The sequence below is a fragment of the Etheostoma cragini genome, chromosome 11 (assembly GCF_013103735.1).
Source record: "Etheostoma cragini isolate CJK2018 chromosome 11, CSU_Ecrag_1.0, whole genome shotgun sequence".
In the NCBI taxonomy this organism is placed as follows: Eukaryota; Metazoa; Chordata; class Actinopteri; order Perciformes; family Percidae; genus Etheostoma; species Etheostoma cragini.
This window is the reverse complement of record NC_048417.1, coordinates 5,422,790-5,450,417: the sequence shown is the minus strand read 5'-3', so window position 1 is coordinate 5,450,417 and position 27,628 is coordinate 5,422,790. Positions and strand designations below refer to the sequence as shown.

Here is a 27,628-nt window from a genome sequence, read left to right as displayed (position 1 = left end):
GTTGCTGAAATGTGCTATACAAATAAAGCTGCCTTGCCTTGCCTTGCCTTGCCTATAATGCTATATGATAATGAGCTTACACTTCTCATAAATTGTCCCATAAACCATAATCTGACCTTGGTTTGAAAAGATGGGGAATAAAGAATTTAAACAATGCTGTACTTATAGTTAAACACATTTACTTTCATCCCTATTATTTAACAAATATATATTTACATTTTCCAAAAGCAAATCACAAGATTTCACAATGAACAGTTTATTTATTAACAGTTTTGTTGTTGTTTTGTTGTAGTTTTTCAGTATGACAAAAAACTAAATATTTGTGACAAAAAATCAATGAATGATGACATGTTGTAATGATAGTACGTTGGGAATGCATCAGAGAAAGTATATGTGAACTGTAATAAAATGTTAATTATACTAACAGCATCAAAACAATGTCAAATAACAAGGCACATACCAGCAGAAATTGCCCCTCATGTACATGTATTGCAAATGTTGCCCACTTGTTCACAGGTCAGACTTAAACCAAAAAATAGTAAGCCACTATTATTGGGAAAGTGGGTAATGTCATGAATTTTATTTAATTTCATAGGTATGATGTAATTTAGCATAGTTCCATTATAGAGTATTAAACAGATGTGCTGCACAGAGAGTTTAGTAGATAATTACTTTTCTGACACCTAATATATCATATATAAGTTTAGTTTCACGGCTTATGTTGTTAAAAATTACAAATACCTGCTCATCAAATGTTAAAAAAATGAATAATACTGCTATGAGAAATGTTGGCTATTTAATTAAATTCAAGTAATTTGTATATGAAAATATGTTTTACAAAACTGATGTCACATGTTAGACATTTAGTAGCTTCAACATGGGTTTGACCTTATTATGACCATTGACTGACCGAGTGAACAGCCATTTGAAATGCAACTGGCAGAACTGAAGAGTTAGGCCATGGCGATGTACAAGTTATTTCAGATGACAACAAGGGCATTACTCATTTTCTCCAGAGTGATAACTATTGAGTGTGAGACCTAAACCTGTCCTAAACAAAAGTGGCTGCCGGATGAGTGTATTGTCTGGGCATGACCAATGGGGTTAAATTACAGTGGCTAAACAATTGATGAATAAAAAATCATGCTTTTTATTTAATGCCCCCACAAAAAGTAATTTAATTACCTGAAACACTATGCAAGTGTGAATGTGTGAATTAGTATGCAGTAATTACATGTTGACTAGTTCCCAACTACCCAGCAATGCATATAACTTATTACATTTCTGTGCATTTGACGGAAGAGTCCCCTAAGAAGCACCACCATGCTGTGTCCTTTTCTCCTTTTGTAAATGAATGATAAACGTGCATTCAATATATGCAAAAACTAGCATGTTTTTACTTTAAGCACACCAACATTATTTAAGGCATTGCAATATGGACGTGTATGTTAATTTTTCCATAGCAAAAGAAGCTTTAGTTACTCCAGCCTCTCTCTCTCTCTCTCTATAGTATGTTGGTCTCACTGGAGCCAGGCCGCAGTATCTGAAGTGTTACAATGACTTTAAGACATTTTCTAAACCAGGGGTAGAAAAAGGCATAAATCAGAGGATTTAGACAGGAGTTTAAATAGAAAAGACACATTACAAAGGCATCGTTTGAAGCATTGAGCAAGTTATCGCCTGTATAAGCAACACAGAAGTATGGGCAGAGACATATTAGAAAAACAACTATAACAACACCGAGAGTCCTGGCTGCTTTCATTTCAGATTTCTTAGCAGTAACTTTCACTGAACCCTGAAGTGTGACAGATGCAGTATGAGACCGCATGGCACGAGCCTGAGACACAGCCACCACAAACACTCTCATATACAGAACTATGATGACAGTAACAGGTATAATAAAGGACACAACCAGATCAACAAATCCTGTTATGTAATCACTGACAACTACACACTCCCCAGAGCAGGAGTTATACCTGCCTGGTTGTTTAAAGTTATCCCTCAGAATCAGAATTTGAAAAATTACACAACATATCCAACACAGACAAATACTAACTTGAACTCTTTTTTCTGTGACTTTAGTGGAGTAATGCATAGGATCACAAATAGCAACATAGCGGTCAATAGATATGAGCACCATGGTTCCTATTGATGCAGAAGTAATGGTATAATCCAAAAGATAATACAGAGTACACATGATGTCACCGAGGAACCAGCAGCCGTCTATGAGTATAATTTGAAAGAAAATGAGGAGGCCCACGAAGAAATCTGAGACAGCCAGAGAGAGGAGGAGGAGGTTGGAGGGGGTGTAGAGCTGCCTGGAGAGGAAGAACAGCAAAAAATATATATCTGAAGGACACAAGTAATAACATGAAATATTCCACCAAACTCTGACATCTATAACATTTTGTGTTCATTTCCATGCACCATACTTGAAGTGGGAGATGGAGATGATGATCAACAGGTTGAGAGTTGTGGTGATCACAGTGATGGAGGACAGTATAATGTAAGACAGCATGAACTCAAAGGGAGTACGCATTGGCTTCTTACAGGAGGCATTGAGGAGTTGTGGGAAGCAAAGTTCAACTTCTTCCAGGATCTCCATCATCAAAGAGAGAGAGAGAGAGAGAGAGAGAAAAGAGTAGCTCTGTCAACTCTCTGACTAGAGTTCTCTGTAATACAGCCAATTTATAGCTGCCCATCCTCCCCTGCTGAATTTTTTTCCCTCTGTGGCTAAGAACATCTTTTATCCCATCTTCACTTCTTGCGGTCATCCTCTTCCTTATGATCTACTACCCTGTCCTGCACGCAGGAATCACTTATCTGACTGCTGTCATAGAGTAAAATGGCAAAGAGGTTTTGAATAAGTCGATATACTCAGTTGTTTCCAAAGTCAATTGAAGTTATTGTCTATAAGATTTTCCTCATGTTAAATGCCTGATTAGTTCCTATCTATCAAAGAGGGAGCTAAACACATGGTGATATATGACACAGTGATGAAAGCGCTCACATTTGATGCTAAGTCAAGTAATAAGATCTGAGTGTCTATGGCGAATATGACACCCTAAATCCAAATGCACACGCACAGTTAGCGACTTTTTTTTTTTTTTGTCAGTCAGCACATGCGGATCTCTACCTATCTACCCAGATAGAACTTGACAGCGCCGGGTATGCAAGGTTTCATTGTACTCGGAAGTTGAGAACTTCCGACGAGAAAAGATGCAAAGAAAAGGCACGTTAATTGGGCCGGGCGCCTACATTTCATTACTACTGACTCACAATGTCAGCCCAATAGACAAATAAAGATGTTAGCACTGTTGGTCATCATGTGTCAGTAATTTTAGCAATGTGAGGCTCCCCAATCAGGTACAATATGGGGAAAGGGGTGCTGTCCACTCTTCCTTGGCCATTACTTCACCAGCTAATGTTGTTTCACTTTCTGTCTCAGTGGCTAGTATAGCCGTGTGAGCACTGCTGACTGTGTTAGCCAGGTAAGCTAGCCGCTGCCTCCCCCAGGGTCTCGTCTAAAATTTCATCTTACAACCTAACTCAAATCTTACGGAGTCCAACCTTAATGTATTGAGATTTAAATACCATAATAAACCCAAATAAAGTGTTGAAAAGTTTCATGTGTTTAGAAACTCCTACACCTCAGATGATTAGCCCTGATTAGCCATAAAGGACTGTTGCATGCTTCTTGTGCTTAATTTTACCATCACGCACATGTGCATGAACAGCCTGCTACCCCAGTTTGCAGTGGCATGCTGGGGCAGCAGGCTGAGGGTAGCGGATGCTACCAGACTCAACAAACTGATCCGCCGGGCCAGTGACGTTGTGGGGGTGGAGCTGGATTCTCTGTCGGTGGTGTCAGTGAGGAGGATGCTGTTCAAACTACAGGTCATCTTGGACAGTGTCTCCCACCCACTCCATGGCTTGCTGCTCAAACACAGGAGCACTTTCAGTGAAAGACTCATTCTCCCAAACTGCACCACAGAGCGCCACTGGAAGTCATTCCTGCCTGTGCCCATCAAACTTTATAACTTCCCCCTCTAAGTGTCTTCCAAACAGACACTTAGTTAGGTCGAAACTGGACAATAATATCTGTTTTGCAATGACACTGGCTCAAAATGTGTGCAATTCTCTGCTGCTACCATTGTTATTACTATTATAATCATTATTATTATTATTACTGTTCACCATTACATAATATTCCTTTAACCATGTAAATACCGTGCATATTCAGACTCCTAATATTTCTTTATTTATATTTCTACTTGATATTTATACAATTTGTGCAACTGCAACACAGAATTTCCCTTCGATCTATAAAGTATGTCTGATTCTGATTCTGATAGTATCTTTCCACGTAGATAAATGCAAAGGGTCTTCCAGAAGTCAATACCCTCCTTAAGCTGTTCAATTTTGTTGTTCAAGTTGTTGACAGGATTTTTTGAAACAATGACAATAAAAGGACATAAAAATACTTGTACGCTTTTTTAAAGGAGTTAGCTGTAAATACGTCAAATTGATCTCCTTAAAGGACTGGCATCAGCTCACTTTTTGCTGAGTTTGTCTATTCAACACAATCATCCCCCGGCACCTGGTGAGCAAACTGGCCCCCCTCAGACTCAACACCCTCCTGTGTAAGTGGCTGCTGGATTTCCTTACAGACAGACCCCATTCTGTGAGGGTTGGAAAAAACTCCTCAAGCGTCATCTCCTTCAGCACTGGCTCCCCCCAGGGCTGCGTACCGAGCCCACTGCTCTTCACCCTGATGACCCATGTCAGGTTCAGTTTAAACCACATCATTAAGTATCTGGATGACATGACAGTGTTGAGTCTCATCAGGGACAACAACGAACTGGCCTACAGAGAGGAGGTGAAACACCTACTGGACTGGTGTGATGCAAACAATCTAATCCTGAATGTCAACAAAAATAGATTGTCGTTGATTTCAGGAAAAATCAGCCAAGTTGCACCCCCCTTCTCTTTAACAACGCCACAGTGGAGCAGGTCAACAGCATCAAATTTCTGTGGGTGCAGATGACAGACATGTAGACCTATCCCACCACACATCTGCTTTGGTGAAGAAAGCACAGCAGGGTCTGCACTTTCTGCGTTGGATGAGAAGAGCAAACCTCCCCTTCCCATCCTCACAACTTCCTGCGGAGGGACAATAGAGAGCATACTGACCAGTGTGGTCTGGGGCCTGCACCGCCTCAGACTGGAAACGTGTAGAGAGAGTGGTGAAGACAGGGGAGAAAATCATCAGGACAGCACTTCTTTCCATCCATGACACTGCTCGCAGACGCTGCCTGACCAGGGCTTAGTCAATCATCAAGGAACCCTCCCACCCCAACCATGGACTGTCCTCCCTGCTGCCCTCTGCAATAGGTTCAAATCCAGAACAACCAGGTTCCACAACAGCTTCATCCCCCACGTCATAAGACTATTGAACTCCCAAAAATCCCCCCTCCCATACATACAACACTAGTCACTTTACATGGACACTGTGAACCCTATTTTTACCAAGGAGCTTAAAAAATGTATATTATTAATTTTACTGTTTTCACTGCACTGCATCCTGCTGCTACTGATATTTGCAATGGTCACAATTGTCTTATAATCATTTTTCACTTTACCTGTCTTCTGTTTCTTTAATTTTTCAGAGCCTTGCAACGAAAATTTTCTCAAGTGTATATTGTGAATGTGCAGTTAAATGACAATCAAGTCTGCCTAAGTCTAAGTCTGAGTTGACAGATAATCCACAGAGGTTGCCAAGGTTGCTAATTAGTGTCAAAAAAAGTATTTATGTTTGAGGGCGAGATATAGACCAAAGAACGTTGGCAGCGCATAACAAGATAAGATGCTCTTGTCCATACGTATCAACAGGGGATATTAACTGGTTTTGTCTGACATTGGTAGCTAACGGATCAATAATAATTAAGAACAAATAAGAGGAGAAGGGGCAACCTTGACGGGTCTGATGACTGAAAGATTGCAAAATACTTGGATTGGTGAAAACTGAGGAAAATTGGGTGTGAATAAATAATCTCAATACACTTCATAAAGGATGGTCCAAATCCAGATATTTTTGAGTGTGATGAACATACACGGCCACTCCACCTGATCAAATGCATGCTGTATGCTCCATGTGCTCTGTGTACAAAGTATTGAATAGGCCACGCAAATTCAATCAGTCAAATGTTTGAATTGAAGTGACTATATTTATGATGATATAAAATAATAAGCTTACACTTCCCATAACGTGTCCTGTCAACCATAATTCAACCTTGTGTTAAAAAAACAAAACATGGCAAATAAACAGATTAGGAAAGATCAATAACATATTAAAAGGAAATACCCACAATACTGTACTTAAACAAGTTTATTTCCATCTCTATTATAAAAGATATTTACATCTTGCAAATGCGAATCCCACAATTTCACAATTAATGGTTGTATTTATTATCAACAGTTTTGTGTATTTCTAAGTATGAGATATACTGAAAGATTGTGACAATAAGAGAAAATTAAATTAAAATATATTATTATAAATTTATATTGATAGACCATTGGTAAGGCATCAGAGAAGTATGTCTTGCTGAATCTATTTTTTTTGCCCCACCTTGAAGGCTGTGTAAAAAATGTGTTACAAATTGTGATCCATACTAGGAAAAAAAGGATACTGATATTGAGAGGGACAATGCTATTTAACATATTTCCAATATAGAGCTAGAAACTGATGTGCTTCACAGAGAGTTTACAGCTATTTCTAATTATCAACTCTTTTCTGACACCTAATGTATTCAAGTTTAGTTCAGCAGAGCCCTAGAAAACCCCTGAGACCAGAGAAGGGCACAACTACATCAAACCGTGTCAAATTATATATACTTCAAACTTCAAATGTAACAAAATAAAACACAAAATACTCCTATGAGAAAATGTGGATATTTAACTCAAGTTATTTGTATTTGAAAAATAAAAAAATTCTATACAAACTGATATCACATTTTAGATATTCAGTAGCCTCAATATGAGTTTTACCTTAACTCCCCTACATTGAAAAGAAGAGCTCTGCTAATTTCCTACGTAAATTTGAAGTGGCCAATCAGGATATTTTTAAGGTGCATGCTGGGGGGTTTCTGTCAGTTAAAAGTCCATTGATAGACTGCAGTAAACTGCCATTTGAAATGATATGGTGGAGAGTGAACAGGGATGCACTAGTTCCACTACTTTCAGATGATAATGAGATGGCCATTTAGCTGATGCCTTTTTTAAGAGTGATGAATAATAATATTATATGAATATAAATGTGAGACCTAAACCTGTAATACAAATAGTGTCTTCCCGATGGATGCATTGCCTGGGCATGACTTCACTGCGGTCAAAAGGAGGGTTCTCTTATAGTAGAGAAGCAATTGAAAAAAAAAAAGTTTCAGTAGATAAGTGGATAAATAGTGACAAGAAGTGATATATTTGAAGAACAATGCAAATATAAAAATGGTTGTTGAACCAGCAAAATATTGCAAAATTAAGTTAAAAAACAACTTCACGGTAATCACATGTAGTTTACTCTCACCCAGCACTGCCAATAACTTATTAAATTACTGTGCAATTGATTGAAGATGCCCATACATGCATCATCAGGCTGTGTCATTTTCTCCTTCCTTGAATAAATGATAAAGATGCATGACTGATAGTGTTACATGGTTATGATTGCTGCTTGCTTAAATAGCTTTAACATTGATGTAAAATACATTCTGTAACATAACAGATATATATTTAAGATGTAAAACCAGCAATGTGCAGCAGAAACAAGTCTGTCTAATCCTTACTAGTTCCACAAGTTTATGCATTAAATGCAAAAAGTAGCATGTTTTTACTTTAAACTGATCTACATTTTTTAAGTCCTTGCAATATGGAAAAGTATATTTATATATCATTAGAAAAAATAACTTTAGTCACTTCACACTCACTCTACAGTATGCTCATCTCACTGGAGCCAGGTTGCAGTATCTGAAGCGTTACAAAGAGTTTAAGACATTTTCTGAACCAGGGGTAAAAAAAGGCATAAATCAGAGGATTTAGACAGGCGTTAAAATAATACAGACACATTACAAAGGCATCAGATGAAGGATTGAGCAAGTTATCTGTAAGAGCAACACAGAAATATGGGCAGAGACATATTAGAAACACAACTACAACAACACCGAGAGTCCTGGCTGCTTTCATTTCCGATTTCTTAGCCGTTACTTTCACTGAACCCTGAAGTGTGACAGGTGCAGTATGAGACCGCATGGCACGAGCCTGAGACATAGCCACCACAAATACTTTTACATACAGAACTATTATGACAGTAACAGGTATAATAAAAGACACAACCAGATCAACAAATCCTGCAATGTAACTACTGACAACCACACACTCCCCAGAGCAGGAGTTATACCTGCCTGGTTGTGTCAAGTTATCACTTAGCAACAGCATTTGAAAAACTATGGAACATATCCAACACAGACAAACACAGACTTGAACTCTTTTTTCTGTGACTTTAGTGGAGTAATGCATAGGATCACAAATAGCAACATAGCGGTCAACAGATATGAGCACCATGGTTCCTACTGAGGCAGAACTAATGATATAGTCTAAAACATAATACAGAGTACACATGATGTCACCGAGGAACCAGCAGCCGTCTATGAGTATAATTTGAAAGAACATAAGGAGACCCACGAAGAAATCTGAGACAGCCAGAGAGAGGAGGAGGAGGTTGGAGGGGCTGTGGAGCTGTCTGGAGAGGAAAAGAAGAAACAAAATTGTGATTCATTATATCTACAGGACACAATAAATAACATGACATCTTCCACCAAACTCTTCCATGCCATGCACTAAGTCTCACATACTTGAAGTGGGCAATAGAGATGATGACCAGCAGGTTGAGAGTTGTGGTGATCAGAGTGATGGAGGACAGTGTGATATAAGACAGTATGATCTCAAAGTGAGTACGCATTGGCTTCTTGCAGGAGGCATTGAGGAATTGTGGGAAGCAGAGCTCAACTTCGTCCAGGATCTCCATCATCAGAGATAGAGAAGAGTAGCTCTTTCGACTCTCTGACCATAGCTCTCTGTAATACAGCCAATTTATATTTGCCCTCCCTCCTTTGTCCTCAGCGGCATTTTATCCATCTATAACTGAGAACTCTGATTTCATCACACCCTCACTTCTTGCGGCCATCCTCTCCTGGGACAGGAATAACTTCTCTGACTGCAGTCATATAGTAAAATGGGATAAATGGACATAACAATTGATTTCCAACATCGGCCAATGTACACAGATTTCATTGATCTGAATATACCAAAATAATGTGTAGAAAAATGTCATGAATTTAGCAATATATAAAATCCAAATCACAGATGGTTATCTCCAATTAGCCTTGAAGCACATCATTCATTTCATCAGTTACACTTGTGCTTTTTATACTGTCACAAGTCACAATATCTTTTGTAAAAAGGTAAATTGCAAGAATACAAACTTTTTAGTAAATAAGAAATAACAAATTATTTATTTTTGTCATTCTACATCCTCATTTAACTTAATTTTTCTTTACTGCATCAGGCCTCAACCATTTAGTTGGAATTTACTTGACAACTCAGCCCCTCTCTTCACTTCAGTCTCCAAATCATGCAGCCCCAAATCAGACAATATGTTCCCAAAAATGTACAAGATATACGACTGCACAGAAAATCTACACACTTTCTTAAGCTACCAGCTAACGCTAGTATTTGCTAGCTAGCTCTGTTGGCAGAACAAGACATTTTAGGCAACCAATGTTCCAATTAACTTTGATGAATTGAAAACACATAGGAGGAATGTGGCCAACAAGGTTCTGAGTATAGTCACTGAGCTCACCAAGTTTATAGCCAGAAACTATAAATTTTTTAGATGTGTCAACAATGATCATTTTAGCAGCTCAGCACAGGGTAGATTGTGCAGGACAGGAAGTTGAGCACAGAAACAAAACAAAACACCCGGCTGATTTTCAAAATGAAATACCCATATCCACGGCGGATCACATTGCCCTGCGCTTCACCTTGAAAACGTCATAATGGACAGAGACAGGCCTGAAGACAACAGGTCAGAGGTTTTCAGTCACCAGTTCACCCTGTCTATAGCAACTACCTCCTGTTATATTGCGCAATGATAAGTGAATTCGCGAGATTTTGTGGATCCTCGTGACTTCAACTGACGTCAGTCATGGTTGCAAATCCTGTCCTGGTGGGTGTTGAAGACACGCCTGCCGACACGCAGTGGAGCCAAACCGCAGCCGTTCTGTAGTTGGTGGAAATCCACAGTTAGACCTTGGAAATGAAATAAAACAAGAAGCCAGTTACCGGTTTTTGTTGTTGTTTTTTTTCTTTAAGAAAAATGTTTTTATGTTATGCCATTGATTATAGGGTCTGTGGCCCTTTGTTAATGATCTAAGTGCACAACGTGAAGCACATGGCCCAGGTACATTTAGAGCACGTGCAAATCCACTATTGCTAGTTTGACAGCAGAAAAAAAGGTTTATGCGCTGGACTCATGGTTCAAAAGGGTTGTACTTAGTGTCTTCATTAATTCATAGGTGTGTTTTGGGCGTAACATGCACTGAACCAATTAATGTGTCATCTCCCATTTCCTTTAACAGCCAGGCATGTTTGTACCTTGGTGCATGGCTGTTATGATGGCGGATGGATATTTATTTGCAATCTTTTGCATGTTTGTGTGCTGCTGCGCTTCCCTATATGTGTGCAACAAGCATAGTGTGCGCTCTCAATACAGAAGCCTAGGCACATTTTACTAATGCGCTGTTAAAAAAACAATGAAATGCTACGCTATGGACTTTTATCCCCCTGAACACACCTCTTCGTGAGACCAGCACACCCATGGGCGCAAAGATGGGCACAGGTCCATTTGCTATGACGATGTGGGCGCTGGATGGAAAATTGACAACTGCGTCGGTCTTAAACTAGCTAACACCCTTGCATCTGGCTTTGCGCTGCGCCGTGTGCAAGATAGGGCCCTGTAAGTGTTTTGTCTTAACTTGATGTTATATGTTGAGGACCAGAATGGAAATGAGTGCTGGAAATTATTGTGTTTTTATCTTCGATTGCATTTGATGACTGTTTTTTCTTGTGTACGGCCTTTTTGACACAATTAGATAAATCAAATGAAAATACTGAGCGGAGTCATGGACACCAGACAATGAATTCTGATAATGTTTTTCACGGTTCCAACTTATTATTTACTATCAACAGTCAACAATGGTATTTTTTAATGACCACAATCTTTCCTCAAACTTTCCTCAAAGTTGTGCCTGAAACCCAACCAAACATCAACAAAAGTGGTGCACTTAGGATTTGTTGCAAAATGAGTGACATATTCTGAAATACATTAGTGACCCTGTTGTTTTACTTGTTAATGGAAACCTGCTACATGTTTGTTTGAGTGAATGCCCAGGATGGCTGTCCACAGTGGTGCAGTTTAATTGGTCTCAAGGGAGATATAGAAAGACAACAACATGTTGACCAATGAGACTCTAATGATCGTATTTTGCTTCTGACTTTTCTGTGTCAATAATTACTCTTCACTTCTGAAACAAAAAGACATGCACTAAATATGACATGTTGAATCTTTTTTCGATAATTTTACTGAGTTAAGACATATTTGATTTTTGGACCAGCTCACAAGGGCAACAGACAGTAGCCGTTGGATCACACAGTAATCAGCTGTTTAAAGTGTTGCTTTAGCCAACCTTGTTCCCTGAGGCCTGTTCACACCTGTAGAGTTGGTCCACTGGGGAGGTCACAGTCAAGGACCTAAATCATTAGAGTAGGTATACATCACCTCTGGACTTGTTATTGTTGATATTAAAAGGACATTTTCTAAATACTGTAAGTCGAGATGAAATGTTACATTACTTATATTTCATCCATTCAAAAAGACAGCCATCATAGCCTCCTGCTGGCTGCATCTCTTTCCCTCCCGAATATCTTACTTTCAACTGTTGGACATGTTTTTTTCCCACTATCAAATAACTTGTATAAACATAGAAATAGATTAAACCAAAATGACTGCCAGGTTATGGGTTATTAGTCATTGACCATCAGACTCAACAAACTCACTTGCTGCCCTTCAGCTTTGGGTCATAGTCCAGTGGATAGGTGAACCTATCAACTAGTCTCTGCTGCTGCAAAACACCCCCACTGCAGCTGCCACAACCAGCAAACTTAGCAAACAGCATTGCTAAAAATCAAGGCCAAACTGTTTAATCTTGGTTTCATGAGACTAGAGAATATTGTTTGTTACAATCTAAGAGTCCTTTGGTTGCTTTCAGAAGGTGTCTTTTACTGAGATCCTTATGTCTGGCCATCTGTCAGGAAGCCCAGATTAGTAGAGTGTTGCATTGAAAGTTGTCCTTCTGATAATGTCTTCAATCTCCAAACAGGATCTCTGTAGCTCAGAGCTCAGCAACAGTCACCACAGGGTTCTTTGTACCCTGTCCTACCAAGGATCTTCTTGCATTGCTCAGTTTGCTTATGCGTCCAGCTCTAGGTACTTTCTTTTATTGTTCCAAATTGCTTACATTTACAGTTTTTTCCTATTGCTAACACACAATTTTGCAAACTAGTCTGGTTTTATCAAAATACTACACAATTCCCAAAACCATACACCCACACTGCAAAATACCTCATATATCCTGCAAAATGAAGCACTGCAACCAAAACTACACATAGCATTATCAAAATCAAACTTTTGCATGAAATGGCACACGCTTCATTCATATTACCAGAGTTTTGCCTAACCAACTACACACTGTTGGGCATAATGAAAAGCACCCTCATCTTTACTATGCATTGCCATAATACTAAAATATGTATCAGATTGTTCACATGCACAGAAATATTTACACACACACGCTGTTAGAACATTTTATTGTTTCACTACAGTAAACAAGTCAATTCAACATATGCACAGCGGATATATTCACATGGGACCAAACAAAAATATTCTTAGAAAAGAAAATTTCAGAAAAAATATATTACAGTAAAAAAGAGGCAACAAAAATAATTAGGCAGCATCTTGCCGCACAGCCGGGTCTGGCCACAACGCCTCGTCAACATGACAGGCAATATCTTCTCCTGCCAGACATTGAGGGAAGAAGCACCTTGAATGCCTTATCCATCCCTGAATTGCACCAACATCAATGTCATCACATGACTCTTCCATCGCCTGCACAAGAGGCACGCGCACAAAGGGCTGCTGGTCGTATACCTTCCACCGCCATGCCAAAAAGAACTCTTCTATGGGGTTCAGGAATGGTGAGTATGGTGGCAGGTATTGCATGAGAAATGGTGGGTGGTCAGCAAACCAGTTTTGGACTGCGGCGGCACAATGAAAGCTCACGTTGTCCCATACTACAACGTACCGGTTTCCTTGAGGGTCTGCATCATTCATACGCTCTGGTGGTATGACAATGTTGTGAAGTCTGTCCAGAAATGTGAGAATATGGGCTGTGTTGTAAGGTCCAAGGTTGGCATGACGGTGAAGGACACCATGCATACTGGAGATGGCAGCGCACATTGTGATGTTCCCACCACGTGGGCCAGGAACATTTATAGTGGCTCTGTGGCCAATGACGTTTCTCCCCCTTCTTCTGGTCTTTGCCAGGTTAAACCCAGCCTCATCTATAAAGATGAACTCATGTGGGATTGCATGAGCATCCATTTCCAGTACTCTCTGAGAACAAAGAACAAAAATCTGTCAATATGGTGTTATCCAGTTCTACTGGATAACAGTCAATATAGTACTTACATCCACATATGCTTGTCTGACCTCTTTGTTTCCTTGAGAGTTTCTCTCAAACGGCCCCTTATAAAGTTGTTTCATTCTAATTTGGTTTCGCTTGAGAATTCGAGCCAAGGTGGACAGAATGACTCGTTGAATGTTGTGGAACAAGGTGTTGTCTTGGTTGATGTGGCTTTGAATTTCTCGTAATCTGATTTCATTATGTTCCAAAACCAAGTTTACAACGCCAGCTTCCTGTACCCCGGTGAATATTCGGCCCCTTCCTCCACCATGGTGTTGTCTCAATCCTTTAGAAAAAATTAAATAAAGAAATATATAGAGCTTGGACATTGCAGCCTAAATGGTCTCCCCCCACAGTAGAGTACATTGTACAGGAAACTTGTACAGTTCATAAATGGCTGATGTCATACAGTAAGTAAACAGGTGTCACCCAACTGATACACTATGTCATGGGGTGTACTAGCATGTGTACTACATGAAATTTTAGTTACATACCTGTTCTCCATTCTAAAGGTCCGGATGACAGAGGCGACAGTAAAACGGCTCAAGTTTGGCTGCACTCTCTGTCCAGCCTCACACATTGTCAGCCCATGGTTGATGACATGATCTAAGGTTGCTCGGATTTCATTTGAAAGTGTTTGTCTTCTTTGGCCATGAACTTCTCTACCTGCTCTACACCTACCTCTCACTCTTCCTCCCCCTCTTGTTCTCAACCTCCCTCTTCCTCTTCCTCTTCCTCTCTCTGCAACGTCTTCCATTGTTGCTGTTGAAAAAAGGTGCTCACCTGTGGTCTTTTTATAGTGCTTACATCCTGATTGAAGTGTTGGCAATTAACCAATGAGGTGTTTGGCCAGGTGGCACATGTAATTAGCCAAATAGCTGATGTAGTGTCATTTTGAATGGCAGTGTTTTGAAATGGCAAACATGTAACTTTATGTCAGATTGTTGTGTCTTAAGCAGGAAACTGTGTTCAGTTCATTTTAAAAAGAGGCCATTTAAAATGCAAAATGTGTGTAAAGCAGAAAATGTGTTTAGACTTTCTGAGACTTGAGAGGAAGTTTTGCTCTCTGTGTGTCAGTTTAAATAATTGTGCTGTGCATGTCATTTTAGTGTGTTAGCAAATGGAAAAAACTGTAATAATTTTTACACAAATCCACTTTGGAACGCTTAATGAAGCAGAAATGGTTTTGCAGCCTCCCTAAAATCCGTACTTTGACAAATCCTGTCTCTGAGCTTTTGACGTCATGACGTCATGTTTTTTGCTCGGATGTGCATTGTCAGCTGTGCTCAAAGATGCGCCAGGCAGAGAAGAACTCTTAAAATCGGATTCAAGAATGGAGAATATGCGGGGAGGTTGAGAACAGTAAAGAGTGGCTGATCTGTAAACCAGTTGCAGACCAAAGCAGCCCTTTGGAAACTAACATTGTCCCACATGATGACTCTGGTCTGCTCTGGTCTCTGAACATTAGTGAGCACGTCATGTAAAGTGTCCATGAATGTACTGATGTTTGCAGTGCGGTGGCTTGCATAAATTCACACAGCTGTGCTAACGTTGATTGATTGATTTTTACTGTTGTTAACATGCAATTTTTTTTCAAAATATAATCACAATTATCCAAACACCACTCTCAATTTGCATGATTCCTGGATTGTTTGCAAAATGACACACTTCAGTCAAACATACACACTTCAGTCAAAACATAAACACATATTTGTGAAAATTCTGTTAGTTTTCATTTAACTAACACAGTCCTTAATGATGATGGAATTTTTTGGGTGTAAACGATAGTAAAAAGAGGAATAAAAAAACGTCTTTTGAAAACTTACCTTAATGCCTTAATTCAAAAAACAACACCAATTTTCTTGAATGAATAATGTATTGTAAATAACACATTATTCATTCATTAAATAAATGATTATATGTGATGATGTGGAGCTATTTTAATTCCAAAGGCCAAGGGGACTTGATCAAGATGCAAAGTGTTTCATTTCGAAATGTCCTTATGATGCTTGCTACAGTGTAGCGGCTCAAGTTAGGCTGAACAATTTGGCCAGCTTCACTCAGGGTCCTTCCATGGTTGATTGCATGGTCCACTATTGTAGCTCTGATGTCATCAGAAATTCTACTTCCTACTGTTCTTACCCTTACTCTTCCCCCTCCTCATCATCTAACTTCACTTCCTTGTCCTTTTCGTTGCTTCTTCACCTCCGTGTCCTCGTCCTCTTCCTTCTACTTCTTCATCTCCACGTCTTCTTCCTCGGTTTCCTCTAATTCTCACTCTTCTCACTCTTCCTGCTCCCTCCATTGTACTCTACATAGACAGCTCACCTGTGGCTTATTCATAGTGCTTAGGCTGATTTCAAAGTGAACTACTTATCTAAAATAGTTTCCACAAGGGACATTGTACCAGACAGTTGGCAAAATAGTGTAAATAATAACCATACACACGTATAGTTTTGCTTGGAATGTGTTGATCATTTGGAAAATTAGTATAAAGCAGTTATTTGTGTTAACAGTTCCGCAAAAAGAGTTCTGTGCAATGGATTGTACCTACAGTTTTGAAAAGTGTGTTACAAAATTGCAAACTGAGTGCAAAGCAGTGTTTGTGCTTTTAGTTTTGCAAACTCAGTAAGTGGTGTTGCTATAAGTATTAACAGTTTGGAAATTGCACTGTGACAATTACGGTTAGGGTTTAAACATTCAGAAGAAAAAAAAACAGATAAAAAAACAGCATTAGGCTGCTTTCATGACCCATAAGTTATATTTCAAGGTGGATACTGCTGTCTGCTGGCAGTAATTTGTATCACACTAGAGTTGCATGAGATGAAAGCAGGTGAGCTTTATTAGTAACATAGAAGAGACAGAATGATTTTATTTTTTCTACTTTTTCTAAAGCTACAGTTGACTATCTAGGAATATCCATTGTCCAGTGTCTATTTTCAGTTAAATAGAAAAGAAAGTTGCTGTATGAATGTGAATGTTTGTGTACTATTGCAGTATTATCGAATTTTGCTGTACTTATCCTTCAATACCTTATTTGGTGTCTGCACAATCAGTCATTACACAATACTCTACCCCTGAAACGGCTGTTCATGTCAGAGTTGTCAATTACGCATTTATGATAAACAAGGCATTTTGACTCAGTGTTTTCTGCCAATTCCAAAGATTAATAGACAGACAAGAAATAGCACCTCACTTGCCAGCTCCTTCTCCTTGGCAACAGTAATTATATTCTGTAAGAAACTGCTGAAGGTTTTAGTCCACAGCAATAAGTAGATCTTCCTGCTCATGTGTCCCTGATCACTGTAAAAATGATGTAATTTTGAATGAAACACATACTGTGTCCAGTGTGTATTTGTGTCACAGATTTCTGCATCTTCACATGGAATGAGGAGGTACAGTATGTGACTGTGACTGAATAGTCTGTAATGTAGGAGCAACCTGAGGAGAAGGATCTTACATTTCTCACTTAGTTAATCCTCTCCTCCGGCTTGATGTTTAGAGCTTTGGTTAAAAAAAAGTAACGATTCCAGAATATTAGTGACATTAGGAAATAGTTGGGTGTCAAGATATGTACTTATTTGGTTAGCGGTGGAACACTACAAAAGTAACATGTTAGTTTATATAGTATCTTTCAAGAGAAGATGTCAGTCACAATAAAAGACAAAAGAGTAAGCACAAGACAGAGCAACAGACAAACTGTATAGTTTATGCTGTACAGAAGTCTTAAAATGTACTGGACAACACAATTGTCACATTTTAGAGGCTTCAAGAAACATTGGGATTCCAAGCAGGTGATTTCCCTTAAATGTTGTAATTAAACTCACCTGTGCTGAGTGGCAGGTGTGTGCAATCTACAGATCAGTAAACCTGTTTAAAGAGAAAAGCGGTCTTTCATTCTGTTTCTTTGCATCACTGTGGATACCAGATGCAACATGAGAGGGGCAAAAGAAATCACTTGTTGGCGCCAATTAAAGCAAAATAGAAATTGTCAATGGCAGTAGTGCGAGTCTCCAGACCAATGTTCTTGCGTCCACCAAATATGGAGTTTTCCCAGATGTTTAAGATCATTGGCACAAGAACCAACCTCTATAAATATAGCCATAAGAAAGTGGACGTTGAGAATATCTTATTAACATACAAGACCAGACACACTGAACATACTGCTCGCTGTCACTGACCCATCATCAATCACTATCAAATCAATAAACCACTTGCAACTCATCGCTCTTGCATGCTCTTTATCTTTCACAAAGTCGTTTTCTGTCACTAAAATTATTAAACCTAACCACCAACGATTTCCCCAATCCCCACATCCAGAAAACATGACATGGATTTGTATATTGTAACATCTTCATTTATTGGTATTCCATTGTTGCCAAGATCCTTGCAGAATGGGCTGGATATTCATAAATAGACCAGAGCATTGCATCAAGATGCCCCCCAACCTTTCTCTGGCCCAGGGAAATCTTTGTTTGCCAGTGTTGGCGGTACCTTGTGAACCGCTTGTCTTCAAAGATGGAGGAATGTGCAAAAAGCATCAATAAAAATGTGATCACAAAAACTCTTTAAATAAATAAAAGATCACAAAAAAGAAAGCATCAATTAAAAAACCATCTGCACATCATCATCATCATCACTTTATTTATAAAGCGCTTTCACATCAGCAGTAGCTGAACACAAGTGCTGTACATGAAGGCAGCAAACATAAACCAAGATAAAAATGGCAGTCACAATATCATAAAAATAATAAACTGGGGGTAAAGATCTACCCGATAACACTATATAAAAACAGATAGGATCAAGTCTCAGTTTGGGTTGAAAGCCAAAGTGTAGAAGTGAGTTTTAAGAAGAGTTTTAACAATCGGTATTGAGGAAGCCTGACCAATGGTCAAAGGTATGGCATTCCATAACTTAGGAGCACAAACAGAAAAGGCCCTTTCCTCTCTAAGCTTCTGCTTGGATCCGGGGACGACCAGGAGCAACTGGTCAGCCAACCGGAGTGACCGGAAGGGAGTGTAGCGGTGTAGAGTGTAACATAAATTCGCCTATACATTTCCCCTTTGCCCTCTGTTTTCCAAAGTGTTTCACAAATGTAAAACCACATACATTTACTATGCTATTTTTACCGTATAATGCCAGTTTATTAGATGTGCAAGTACAAAAATGTATACAGGATTTGTTTTTGCACAGTCCTCTGTAAATGCATTCATTTAACAAGCTATGTTAAAATGTGATACATTTAACTTAAGGTATTTTATTACATAAAATGTTTACAGCACGACTGTTGCTTATTGATTATGTAAAAAACATATCAAAAGATGACTTGTGTTGTGTGTTATACTCTAATTCCAAACAAATGCAATACCAAAGAATAGCCAGCAGCTGTCACCCTTTTACTTGTATTGAATGGTTCATGGTGAGTATATTCAGCACTGTCAGTGTTTCAGAAAGCTTGGTTTCATCTATCTCTACTCTTTGCCCCGGAAGAATCTGCAATCTCCTTGTATAAGCCATAGCTTATTGTAATACAGAAAACTAAAATGATTAAATCTGTCAACGCATTGAAGCAGTGGCGGATGGTGATAATATTTTTTGCGGGGAGTGGGGGTTCTTTTTTTGGTGGGGTGGGAATAAATACAAAGCAGTATTTTGAAAACTGGGCAAAACAGCCAGCACTACTTTTGTATTTAAAAGAACAAGACAATATTATTAAAGTTAAAAACATATATTCAAGTTAAAAACATTTTTTTTTTAACTATATCCTGCCACCTGCTTCCAAAAAGCATGAACTTGAATGCTCATTTTGCATTCCTTTCCTTCTGGCCAGCAACTCTCTCAGTGATTCTGATTAAAGTCAATCATCTCAGTAATAAGTCTCTTTTCTATGGACAGCATGGCGAGTGCATTCAGCCTCTCTTGGGTCATGGTGTTTCTGGTGATGCCAATTTATTCTTTTCTGGATAATATTAAAATTATGATTTTTTTTTTTTGAAAGGATTAATGCCAAACAAATGTGGACAGGACATCGCTGCAGTACAACACTAATGTTAAAGGATTGACTGACTTCTCTAAAAAACTCACTGTTGCTGCAATCCTGTGCCTCTTTGTTGGCCACAAACCCCTGCTATACTCACCAATGGAACGGAGAGAGTTTCTGCAATGGACAAAAATCATTTATTATAATATTGGCAAAAGAGAGACGGTAATGAGAGAAGGCCAATAATGATTATTTTTCAGAGAGATCTTTTAGGTTGACTCTTACCACCCGTTGTTAGCCACAAAACCTCAGTGCTGACACTTTGAAATAAAAGACAGGGAAAGCAAATAAAAAGGCGTTGATAACATCACAGCCACCCAGCTCTTTTTCACATAACGAGAGCAGGTTTAGCTTTAACCTCGGTCACTGGCATCAGCCTGCTGCTAGATTTGTAAATCGGATTTGTCCGTTCCTAAATCAATTATCCCCTTTTTTTTTTCTTCCAGCCCTGCGATTGTTTTTTTTTTGTAAATGTGACAGAATTTGGTTTAACTTATCATCTCTATGAGAGTAATCTATGTCACTTTGTGATTTGACAACTTGCAAGCTTTTGGTGGAATGACTGTATCGCCTGCGCAGTAGTGGCCAAGTAAAGTTGAATGACAGGTGTCAAGAATCAATCAGATTGGATAAAGTAACATGTGTCCAATTCTGATTTGCCAGTGACGCAGCAAGCTGCACCCGGAGGGAAATCTTTAAGAAACCAATTAGAGACCAGTTCAAGGAAAATTAAGGACTCAGACATCTAATTGTGCAGTGTCCCTGCCCATGAAACCCCATGAAAAATAGAAAATAGTTAACAGATTAAAGTCGGATTTTATTAAATGTTGACTTACTACCAGCAGGCACATCGTGTGAGTAAACTTTTATTTTTTATTTCATTTTCACATGATTTTTGCATACATTTGTTACGGGACAGAAGGACACACTCAATTGCACGGCTCACAGGGAAGGAATGTTTAATTTCTTATGCTGCACTGTAACTTTTACTCTTGGGTTTTATGTGTCTTAATGTTTCTATTTTTAATTCACGTGTTTTATCTGTTTTTATTTTTTAACTGTTTTTCTTTTTTAACTGATTTTGTGTAAAGCACTTTGAATTGCCCTGTTGCTGAAATGTGCTATACAAATAAAGCTGCCTTGCCATTTATTGAGGAAAGTGGAGGTAGGGAGTGGCAGCGGGTAGGCGGACGTCGGGAACCGGAGGCGGAGGACTAGAGGGCAGGCGAGGACTCGGGGATCAGGAGAGGAGGGTGGACAAGGGACCCGGGATGGAACCAGGAGTGCGGGCCGAGGAAGACAAACAGACACGAGGCGTAGAGGTGGTGATTAGGAGGGGGCGCCAAGGGAGAGGGGTCGGGGTCCGAAGCCAGCTGACCGGAGGCAAGAGGAACTGAAAGGAAAGCACAAGGAAGGTGCGCACGAGAACATACAGGACAGAATTTCAGAATTTTAGCGCTGACTCATGCTGACGAGGGTCACCCAAGCAGCTGAAGCAACGATCAGGTGAAGAGTGGGTCAAGAGCCGGGGTAGATATACTGAGGTTGTTGATAATGGCAGGCAGGTGTGAGTGGCGGAGTGGGTGACGACGAGCAGGTGTGGCGGAGAGGATCGCTGATAGTTGACGGGAGACAGGTGTGGACAATCAGCTGGCTTTGGACAGGAGAGGATAAAGAAAAAAGAAACAAAACAAGGCAGGGCGATAGAAAATGCAGAAAAAATAAAAACACTCACGGCCAGCTGGACCCCAACCATGACAGTACCCCCTCCTCAACGGACCTCCCCAGGCAGACCGTAAGGCTTGTCCGGGTGGCTACTGTAGAAGTCCTGTAGAAAGGTTTTATCCAGGATCTGGCTGGTCGGAACCCAGGAATGTTCCTCCGGGCCGTAACCGGCCCTGTCCACCAGGTAGTGGTAACCACGACCCCTGCGTCACACGTTCAAGAGGCAGCGCACCGTGTAGGCCGGGTGGCCATCGACCAGTGGTGGGGGAGGAGGACCTCCCACAGGGACGGCGAGGGGACTGGTGGTCATTAGCTTGATCCGGGAGACATGGAACAGTGGGTGGACTTTGAGGTGAGGAGGAAGTTTGAGGTTGACCGTCCTGGGGTTCAGGACTGTCTCCAACTTGTAGGGGCCAACGAATCGGGGCATGAGTTTCTTGGAGGATGTTTGCAGTGGGATATCTTGAGAGGACCACCACACCTTTTGGCCGGGCTGGCAAGCAGGGGCGGGTCGTCGATGGCGATCAGCCAGACGCTTATTGCGTGATGCTGTCAACATGAACTTGCACCGTTAGAACGGCCTCCTCTTTTTCCAAAGCCGGGAAGAGTGGGGTTTGGTATCCCATGGCAAACATGAAGGGGGAGATCCCTGTGGCAGCGCTGGACAAAGAGTTGTGTGCGTACTCTATCCACGGGAGATGACTGCTCCAGGAGGAGGGAACACGGTACGCCACACATCGAAGAGCCGCTCCCAGATCCTGGCTGGCTGAGTCTGTCCGTTAGTCTAGGGATGGTAGCCGGATGACAGGCTAGCGGTGGCTCCCAGCACTCGACAGAAGGATTCACTCTGGAGACACTGGAGCCGGAAGACGTGGTGGACCAGGAGCTTGGCGGGCTCCAGCGTCGAGGGCAGCTTGGGTAAGGGAACAAAGTGGGCGGATTTAGAAAACCGGTCAACCACGGTCAGGATGACAGTGTTACCCTCGGAGTTGGGCAGTCCAGCGACAAAGTCCATGGCGAGTTAGGACCAGGGCCAACCGGGGACAGGGAGTAGATGGAGCAAACCGGCGGGCGGCCAGTGGGATGGCTTGGCCCGGGCACACACCTTACAAGCGGCCACGAAGTCCCGGCAGCCCTTCTCCGCCGAATGCCACCAAAATCGCTGGTAGAGTAGGAACAACGTTCTAGCCACGCTGGGATGGCAGCTGAAGCTGGAGGTGTGTGCCCACTGCAGGACCTGGGAACGGGCACCAGGGGGGACATAGAGGTGGTCCGCAAGTCCGGTACCGGGGTTGGGGTTGGACTTGGCCCGGCGGACAGCGGACTCCACCTCCCAGACTAGGGAGGCTACCATACAGGAATGGGGAAGGATATAGTCGGGCAATTTTCCAGGGTCATCGGGGGAGTGAAGGCGAGACAGGGCGTCGGGCTTGCTGTTGCAAGAGCCAGGGCGGTAGGACAGAGTGAAGTGAAAACTGTTGAAGAACAGGGCCCCACCTAGCCTGGCGGGAGTTCAGTCTTTGGGCGTGGGCGTGTGGATGTAAGAGGTTCCTGTGGTCGGTCCAAACAAGGAATGGCTGGTGGGCTCCCTCCAGCCAGTGTCTCCATTCCTCAAGGGCTAGCTTGACAGCCAAGAGCTCCCGATCCCCCATACAGTAGTTTTGTTTAGTAGAGGTGAGGCGTTTGGAAAAGAAGGCACAGGGGTGAAGTTTCTGATCGGAGGGTGAGCGTTGGGACAGGGTGGCCCCCACATCCGAGGCGTCCACCTCCACCACGAAATGAAGGGAAAGGTCGGGGTTAGTGAGGATGGGGGCTGAGGTAAACAGGGATTTGAGGTGGGAAAAGGCTGTAGCAGCTTCTGGAGACCAGACAAAGGGGACTGAGGAGGAGGTAAGGCGGGTGAGCGGAGCGGCTACGGAACTATAGTTACAAATGAACCGTCTGTAAAAGTTAGCAAAACCCAGAAAACGTTGTAATTGTTTAACGGATGTGGGGATGGGCCAGTCAACCACGGCCTCAATCTTGGCTGGGTCCCCTCGTAACCATCCGCATTTGATTACAAAACCGAGGAATTGGACTGAGGGTACACTAAACTCACATTTTTCCGCTTTGACAAACAGCCTGTTCTCCAGAAAATGCTGCAGCACGAACTGGACATGCTCAGCGTGGTGGAGTGGGTCGCGGGAGAAGACCAGGATGTCATCTAGATAGACGAAGACAGTGAAGGAAATCGTGCAGCACGTTGTTAACGAGGGCTTGGACACGGCAGGTGCGTTAGTGAGGCCAAACAGCATGACTAGATGTTTGTAATGCCCAAGCAGGGTGTTAAACGCATTTTCCACTCGTCCCCCTCCCGGACCCGGACCAGATGATAAGCGTTTCTGAGGTCTAGTTTGGTGAATACTGTGGATCGGGAGAGGGACTCATGAACCGAATCCATAATGGGCTATCTATTCCGCACCGTAATGGCGTTGAGCCCCCGGAAGTCAATGCAGGGGCGGAGGGTACCGTCTTTTTTTAGCCAGACAGCTTAAACAAACGGCCCGAGGGCAGGGGAACATCCGGAAGGAGGGCTATGGAGCAGTCATAAGGATGGTGGGGGGGTAAGGACATGGCTTGGTCCCTGCTGAACAACAAGGCCAGGTTGTGGTACTAAGCAGGGACCAAGGACAAATCGGGAGGGTTGGGTGGCTTGTTGGGAGCGGGTGAACTACCGGGGGCTTGCGCTGACAACAGACACAAGGAGTCGCATGCCGTGCTCCAATTCCTAATCTTCCCCGGTGCCCAGTCCACATCGGGATTGTGGTTGATGACCCAGGGGAGGCAGAGGACGCCGGGACTGGCCGGGGAGGAAATGAGGTGTAGGGAAGGGATTCATAGTGGTTGCTGGAGGTGAGGAGTTGAAGTGGAGGAGTGCGGTGTGTGATAGTGGCAAGGAGCTGACCATTGAGGCTGGTGGCGGGGAGTGCGGTGTCAAGAGGAACGTGAGGGATGGCCAGTTGACAAGCGAGATCGATATCTATGAAACTCTCGTCGGCATCGGAGTCAACGAGCGCCCCCAGAGGAACGGTGAGGTCCCCCCAGGACAGGGAGACGTCCAGTAATACCCGAGACTTGGGAGTGGTTCGGCATGCCAGAACCCCCACCGCTACTGGCAAGCCGACTCTATTGGCCGAACGGGACAAGCAGAGAGGAAATGATCGGAGGTACCGCAATACAAACAAAGGCCAGCTAGGCAGCGCCGCTCGCATTCCTCTGAGGACAAACCGGCTTTTCTTGACTGCATAGGCTCTACAGACGGAGGGGTGACAGGCAAAGGTGAGGGAGCAATGGGACGGGGCTGGGATGGCGACGGAACAGAGACCCTAGACGGTGGCAGACCAGACTGGGTAGAGGTGGAGCCGCCCAAATTGCACTCCCTCTCCCGGATGCGATTGTCTAGATCGATGGCTGCACCAATCAGACCATCCAGGTCCTCCGGCTCGTCCTTGGTGGCCAGAAGGTCCTTCAGTTTGTCACTGAGGCCCGACAGGGATGCGCTGCGGAGGGCCTGGTTGTTCCACCCCGATCCGGCGGCAAGGATGCAAAAATCAACCGAGAACTCCGCGACGCTGCAGTCTCCCTGCCGGAGAGACATAAGGCAAGAATTCCTCTCTAGGCCGCACCGGGTGATCAAAAACCCTCCTCATCTCCTCCTCGAAAGAAGGATATGAGGAGAGTAGATATGGCATGCCCTGTCTCACGGCGGTATGCCAGGGACTGCGCGGTCCAGATCCTTTAAGAATCTAAACCCTTCAAAATTACTACAGTCACTACAGGGCGCCGCCACAGTAAACGTAACAATTGGGAAAACATGCTTCTCACACAAACAAATGTTAATTTTATTCCTATTTTACATCTTATCTACATATCATTTTCATATCATAAACATTTCCAGAGTTGAGGTTCAATCAACAACATTCAACTCGCTATGAATGTGTTTCATCAGAGAATCCCTCAGTTGTTTTTTCAGTTAGGTGAAAAGAGGGAGGAGCCGGATAAATCGGCTTTATGAACGAGAACTTGGGTCAGAAAGCTCCCAGAGCTCAGCAGTCTCCCTTTCTCTCTATGAAGATGGAGACTCTGCAAGACGCTGAACTCTGCTTCCCACAACTACTCAACACCTCCTGCAGGAAGCCAGTGCAACATCACGCTGAGACCATATTTCTTTACATTCTGCTTTCTTGCATCTCTTCACTCACTGTGGCTCTTAACCTGCTGGTCATCATCGCCATCTCCCACTTCAGGCATACATTTTAAATCATAATCTAGGATATTGTTTTCCTCAACATCAAACAAGTAATTTTTTGTGTCTGACTTTAGGACAATAGAGATATTGTTATATTAAGGCTTTTCGTGAAAATAACATTTTAAGATGAGAACAATGTAATGCATTCAGCATTAAAATATACTTGCACAGTATTAGTATTTTTACTACTTACTATAACTAATAACTCTTTGGGTATCAGTGAATCTATTACTGTATTCCTCCAAGCTGATGTATGCTCTTAAATTCTCACCATCACACACAGTATTATACAAAATCATGTACATGTACTGTGTCTGTTGTGTTTTCCATTCTTTTGATGAGGATATTTTGGTCATTTACAAATATCACTAGATGCTTTAATGTATTGTATCTGTACATGTAATGTTTATATGATTACAGACATTTTTTCGTGACTTCTACACCTGCTGAAAATAATGTTATTAATTGGTGTTCTTCCTCCCTCTCCAGGCAGCTTCAGAGCCCCACCAACCTCCTCATTCTGTCGCTGGCGGTCTCAGACTTCTTAGTTGGCTTCCTGCTTATGCCAGCTAAAATTCTCTTTATAGGGGGCTGCTGGGTTTTGGGCAGCTTCACATGTGGACTTTTTTACTATGCCTCTTTTATCCTTACATCTGCCTCAGTAGGAAACATGGTGCTCATTTCAGTTGACAGATATGTTGCCATTTGTGACCCTTTGTGTTACCCCACCAAAGTCAGTCAGAATAAAGTTAAAATCTGTATTTGCCTGTGTTGGGCCTGTTCTGTGTTCTATAATGGGGTGATATTGATAGATTTTCTAAAAGATCCAGATCAATACAATTCCTGCTATGGAGAGTGTGTTGTTATAATTAACTTCGTAACAGGAGCTGTTGATGTCATGTTGACCTTTGTTAGCCCCATTGCTGTTATCATAGTTCTATACATGAGAGTGTTTGTGGTGGCTGTGTCTCAGGCTCGAGCCATGAGGTGTCATATGGCAGCTGCTACACTCCAGGGTTCGGTTACTGTAACCGCAAGAAAGTCTGAGAGAAAAGCCGCAAGGACTCTTGGCATTGTTGTGGTTGTGTTTCTAATATGTTTCTGTCCTTATTTTTACCCCTCTCTCGCGGGCAAGGACTTGTCAACCGGTGTGGAATTTTCATTTTTTGGGACCTGGCTACTTTATTGTAACTCCTGTCTAAATCCAGTCCTGTATGCATTTTTCTACCCATGGTTTAGAAGATCTATTAAACTAATTGTTACACTTCAGATACTGCAGCCTGATTCCTGTGATGCCAACATACTGTAGAGCTGTCTGTGGAGTGACTGAAATGATGCAGCTGTTTATTAAGATATTCTTCAGCATGTCAGCAAACATTTTACTTATTATTTGCTAAGACAAAAATTCAGACAAAAGTAAGACAAAATACAGAGGAATATTGTATTGTGTACATTGGGTTACAGTATCTGTTCCAGTATTTTAAGTTTATTTTCTTCTATATTTCCATTACATTAATTGTTATTTACTTTCTATATTAAATGTATTTAACTGTTGCAGTACTTTGCTTAATGTTTTTTTTTTAAATACACTGCATATTTTTAGGTATTGTATGCACTTAGTAAAAACCTACTTTGTAATAAGTCCCATTCGGACTCCGATTGTCAATCATTAAACCAGATCATTTTGAGGTCTAGTAGCTGATTTATCAACATTTATTAATACAC

General features: G+C 41.7%; 3 protein-coding genes across 3 annotated transcripts; 1 reads left to right on the top strand and 2 right to left on the bottom strand.

Annotated features, from left to right (window-relative positions):
- Nucleotides 1-1,270: 1,270 nt before the first annotated feature.
- Nucleotides 1,271-2,636, bottom strand: LOC117952936 (trace amine-associated receptor 13c-like). Its single transcript, XM_034885558.1, has 2 exons — nt 2,433-2,636; nt 1,271-2,318 (listed from the first exon to the last, which is right to left on the bottom strand). The coding sequence occupies exons 1-2, from the start codon at nt 2,606-2,608 to the stop codon at nt 1,505-1,507; spliced, it is 990 nt and encodes a 329-aa protein (XP_034741449.1). The 5' UTR covers nt 2,609-2,636; the 3' UTR covers nt 1,271-1,504.
- Nucleotides 2,637-7,980: 5,344 nt separating this feature from the next.
- LOC117953191 (trace amine-associated receptor 4-like) lies at nt 7,981-9,076 on the bottom strand. Its single transcript, XM_034886011.1, has 2 exons — nt 8,904-9,076; nt 7,981-8,791 (listed from the first exon to the last, which is right to left on the bottom strand). Exons 1-2 carry the CDS (start codon nt 9,074-9,076, stop codon nt 7,981-7,983), a joined length of 984 nt encoding a protein of 327 aa, XP_034741902.1.
- Nucleotides 9,077-25,600: 16,524 nt separating this feature from the next.
- LOC117952886 (trace amine-associated receptor 13c-like) lies at nt 25,601-27,240 on the top strand. The gene is made up of 2 exons (XM_034885485.1): nt 25,601-25,901; nt 26,393-27,240. The coding sequence occupies exons 1-2, from the start codon at nt 25,666-25,668 to the stop codon at nt 27,210-27,212; spliced, it is 1,056 nt and encodes a 351-aa protein (XP_034741376.1). The 5' UTR covers nt 25,601-25,665; the 3' UTR covers nt 27,213-27,240.
- The last annotated feature ends 388 nt before the right edge of the window (nt 27,241-27,628 follow it).